The 5,000-nt window shown below is 45.9% G+C and overlaps 1 protein-coding gene across 1 annotated transcript in view; it reads right to left on the reverse strand.

Annotated features, from left to right (window-relative positions):
* Positions 1–3,002: 3,002 nt before the first annotated feature.
* The window catches only part of colgalt2b (collagen beta(1-O)galactosyltransferase 2b), a 42,281-nt gene continuing 40,283 nt past the window's right edge, over positions 3,003–5,000 (reverse strand). The window contains exon 12 of the mRNA XM_042056668.1: positions 3,003–3,751. Coding sequence (XP_041912602.1) covers positions 3,427–3,751 — 325 coding nt within the window. The 3' untranslated portion in view covers positions 3,003–3,426. The remainder of the gene's footprint in view (positions 3,752–5,000) is intronic.

Genomic DNA, 5,000 nt, shown 5'->3' on the forward strand with positions numbered 1-5,000 from the left:
CCACACATAGATAGATAGATAGATAGATAGATAGATACTTTATTGATCCCCAAGGGGAAATTCAAGTCACATCCCTTATATATATATAGAATTAGAAACATATATCTATAATGTTTAGGTTATCCTTCAGTATGCAGACGATGGCTGTTATTCTTGTCTGGGAGAGTGAATGGTTGACAAAGAGATATGAGCTCGAGAGGGTAGCCATGTTGTCTCTGATTTGATAAATGATCTTGTGGAAATTTAATCTCCTTGCGCATTAAATCCATAGATCCTTTGTGTCCTTTGTGTAGGGTGTAACTGTAGTCTACATAAATAAAAAAATCCCCTTGCATTTCCATCTGCAGTATGTTGTGTCTTTTTTGTGTATGTTGTGTCAAAACAGGTCCTGATAATTGCCAATCATGACATCACATGGGAATTCAATTCTGAGCTTTCAATCAGCTACCTGAACCTGCGCGTTTGTGTTGAACCTGTGTGTCTGTGTTGAACCTGTGCATCTGTGTTGAACCTGTGCGTCTGTCCAATGAAATATTAGAGTGTGTGACCTTTGTTTGCCCAGGCAGTGTAATTGTGGAGGTTAGATGCAAGTAGGCCTACTCTACACTTAAATCCTCATGATGTCTGCCTGGTGTGTCTAGGCCTACATCAGATGTTGAGAATTGGCCTGAGCATGATTTTTTTATATTATTTTTTAAACCAGTGCCAAGATTTTACTTAAGTTGGTACAATAAACTCTAACAAACACCTTTTGGAAGTACAGCAAACACACCTGTCATGTCAATGAACAAACTGTTTAGTCGTTCAGTCATTTTCAAAGGAAATACAAGTCTGTGTCATTTAACACTGATGGCATCAGCGAAGCCATTGGTTGCTTACAAAAGTGCTTCAATGATGCAGCTCTCGCTGTCATCGTATAAAGCCTGCCTCACATTGGGTAAGCAGTTGTGATTGGCTCCTGAGATTTCAGTGATTTTGGAAATCCCTGATAATGGAATGGTGTCTATAGGCAGATCTGCCAGAGTAAATTCAAATGTTAAAAATTAGTTTCATCGAGTTCAAAGTAATGTGAATAGGCTACCTCCATCCCTCAGAAGTTAGCGTTGGCTGCGTCTCGCTTGCTATGATTGCTCTTCATTGCCACCAGCCTCTGTCACGTACCGTGTGGAGCTATAATTGCACTTCATGCTACCAGACTCTGTCACGTAGGCTGCCGTGTGGAGCTTGTGCCTATTGCGCAAGCGCGCAGTTACCACATTTTCAGTAGTAACGCGTTACACTACTTTTTACTCGAAAAAGTAGTTACGTTACTGTAACTCGTTACTTTGTAACGCGTTACACACAACACTCTGGTCGTCGCTCCGTCTGGCAATTTGTTTTTGTTTGATTTTCTTTATCATTTTCATAATTTAATTTATTTTTTCGCTTTATTTTTGTATGTGCTCTTTACGTTGGGCTTATTTGCTTTGCATGGGTGTCAAATATAGTGCCTTCTCTCCTGGTGTTAAGCCTATCGTAGTAGACTAGTAGGCTAATAACGTTATCAGTCTGCATCAGGCTAACGTTAACTAGCGTTAAAGTCCATTGGAGTGAGGAGCCTTGGCTGGACTATAAACGGGTTGTAGGCCTACCGTCTCTGTTTCTACCTTCCTGAAGTCCGACTGTTGCTGATATGATTCAGAGTTGCCCCTTGAGTGTATGGTCCGAGAGATTGCCCAGGACTGGAAGACACTGGTGGTTTTGCTCCTGTGGAAACTTCTACCGGCTCATTTATAAACTCTGGGCATTGCTGTGATGCTCAGTCAGTTTCCCCCTGAATAAACAATGGTTGATGACTTCTGTAAATTCTTAGGAAACACTCAACTTATGTCAATTCTTAGGGAGAACTCTAGCTGGTTTTCTGGTGAGTGTACTGTATGTGTGTGTGTGATGCTCTGTAACTTATTGGCCGCAGATGACTGACTGCGTTTGCTCTTTGCAGCGCGGCTGTTTCTGCCTCGGCTGGGTCAGCCGCTACGCTGCGCTTGAAGAGGTCATGGGAACAGCACAATAGTGGGGATTAGTGTAAGCCGCTTGCCTGCAGCAGCACTAAATTGGATACCAGGCCAGGCAGTGCCATGCTGCCCGAGCAAGAGCAGTCCAAAACTGCCTTTGACCAAACAAACATCATCGGCACCGCACCGGGCTTCGGCTCATGTTTCTCTATTTGGCCTGAATGTTACTTACTAGCCCACCACCGTCACGGTCAGAAGCTCCTCTCTCGAGTGGGGAAGAGAGATGAACATAGGTTTGGGAAATGACCTCAGGCTGGACAAGAATCTGCCCCACCCCACTTCTCAAGTATGTGTTTGGTCCATTTGTGGTCCGGTTCTGGATGGATGTGGTAACTTGAAAAACAGGGTCTGTCTGTTTGTCTGTCTGTCAGTCTGTAACAGTACAGTGGTGGATGAGTCTTGAAACAGAGGGACGTTGTTGACGTCAGTGACCATCGCAAGGACTGACTGTTGGGGGCGTTACTGAGGCTTCACTGTCAAAAATGACAAACATCTACTAGTCAGCAGGCAGATGCATTAGCTCACTAGCTGCCTTTCAATTACAGACATAAACACACCCACACGCGCACACACACACCCACACAAACAAGTCACATAGTTTAGACAGCTGTAAGATTTCTCTTTATTCCCTGCACTGCCAGTAAAAATTCCCACCTGTTTCTTTTAAATTACAATAATCATTCCGTCTTAAATAAAAATAAAAAAGAGACCATGATTTATGATGTTTTTTCTTTGTTTGCATTCCTGCCAATGGGGCAGAATCTGCGCAGCACATGTTGCATTGACATGATCAACCCTAGTCTCACATTTTCTCACGTTGCGTTGTCTCCCAGTGTGGTGAGCAGAGCGGGCAGGTCTCCCAGTGTCTCAAGCGTGTCTCAAGCGCGTCTCACGTGACGGATGTCCCTCTCTTAAGTCTCTCAAGAATCATCCTGAGACAGGGCGGGTGGGTGGGTGTTGAGGGTGGAGGGGTTGGCACTCAGAGTCTTATGGGACATTTGTGGAATAAATAATGGGGTGAGGGTGGGAGTGGGGGGTGGTGGTCGAAGGGTCTCGGGTGGAGGTAAGGGAGGAGTGTGTGAATCACCTCTCCACCCCCTCTCCAGCTGGCCAATGGGATGCGCATCTCAGCCCGCTGTTATGCAACCGGCCACTGGGCGACCAATGAGAATTAGAGAGGGGCTGGGAGGAGGGGTCAAGGAAGCAGCTTATGTATGAGACAAGTCTGAAACTTACAGTGTGTGTGTGTGTGTGTGTGTGCGTGTGTGTGAGCGTGTGTGTGTCTGTGTGTACGTGTACGTGTGTATTTGTATGTGTTTGTGTGTATGTCGTGTGTATGTGTTTCCATTGTCCACGTCCTCTAATGAGTCTCTCAGAGCTCGTCCCGGGAGGCGGAGGCGGCGTGAGGTGCGGGGGGCGGCATGTGGCCCGCATGTGGGCCGGAGGCGCCGTGAGGTGCGGGGTCCGGGATGTGGGCCGCCGCCTGGGCCTGCTGCTGCTGCTGCTGCTGCTGGGCCTTCTTGGCCTTGTACTGCCGGTCCCAGTCAGTGGACACTGCCTCGTCGTCCCAGATGGTGGAGGTCTCCGTGTCACTCAGGTAGCCTGGCTCGCCCGTGTAGTGCGTCGGGTACAGGAGGAGGGGCTCCACAGAGAACGCCCGCAAGTCACGATTCTCAAAATAAGACATGTAGTCCGCACTGGGGGAGAGAGAGAGAGAGAGAGAGAGAGAGAGAGAGAGAGGAAGAGAGAGAGAGAGAGTGAGAGAGAGTAATGTTGCATGTGTTGACTTTTGTTTTCCAAAGTCACAAGCAAAGTAACTGCCAAAATGTCAAGGACGTAGAAGATGCAAGATGAATGAGAGGTAGAGAGAGTGACAGGTTGAGAGCAGAGCAGTAGTAGTCCACTTACTGTTAACACTAATCTGACTAATATCAGACTAATACCAGGACATCTGAAAGTTCGTACAACATGCTACAATTACTACACACACTTTGACAGAGTACATTCTCAAAGGCAGAGGATGGAGTTTACAGCAATGCAATTGAAGACACAATGACACTCCGTGTCATTTGTGTGTAAAATTGTTACTGCTGGTTGTTTTTGAGAGGCACCTGTAAACAGTGGAGGCAATAAAGTTAGTTTGAATTGTAAACGAGAGAGAGTTGAGAACTCCTGCAGTCACAGCCTATCACCAAGGCCAAAAGGGTAAACCATAAAGACTCCTTCTGCCAGGCAGCACTTTGAAGTCTTGTAACTACACTAAGCTCTACATACACACACACACACACACACACACACACACACACATGCACACACGCACACACACACACGCACACACACACACACACACACACACTCTTATATAAGTATCTATCTATCTATCTATCTATAAAACATAGATGCGTCAGACATGCACAAACACACCCAACTGGACAGTGGACACACAACACACACAGTGATGTATACATCAACTGGGCCACACACACAGATGTACAGGTTTAGGCACATAGATCTACACACAACACTTCACACACACGCACACACAGACACACACACTCACAAGACGTGCACAAACATCCTTCCCCACACTAACTGACAAACCCCAGCCAGACATAACTTCATTATGCTCAAACCGAGATGTTCCCACAGATAGCTAACCAGCTGAATTTAGCTTGTTTGTTTATTTGAATTCACATAAATGAGCATGTACGTAGCTCCTCAAACATTTTACAATTATGCACATGCTAGCACACACACACACACACCACATATAACATAAACAGACACACAGACAAACAATCACAAGCATGCACACACACAGACACAGTCAAAATGTACATTCACACACACACACACTCAAAATGTACATTCTCTCTCTCACACACACACACACACGCACACACACACACACACACACACACACTCGCACGCACACACACACACACA

The sequence above is a fragment of the Alosa sapidissima genome, chromosome 12, assembly GCF_018492685.1.
Source record: "Alosa sapidissima isolate fAloSap1 chromosome 12, fAloSap1.pri, whole genome shotgun sequence".
In the NCBI taxonomy this organism is placed as follows: Eukaryota; Metazoa; Chordata; class Actinopteri; order Clupeiformes; family Clupeidae; genus Alosa; species Alosa sapidissima.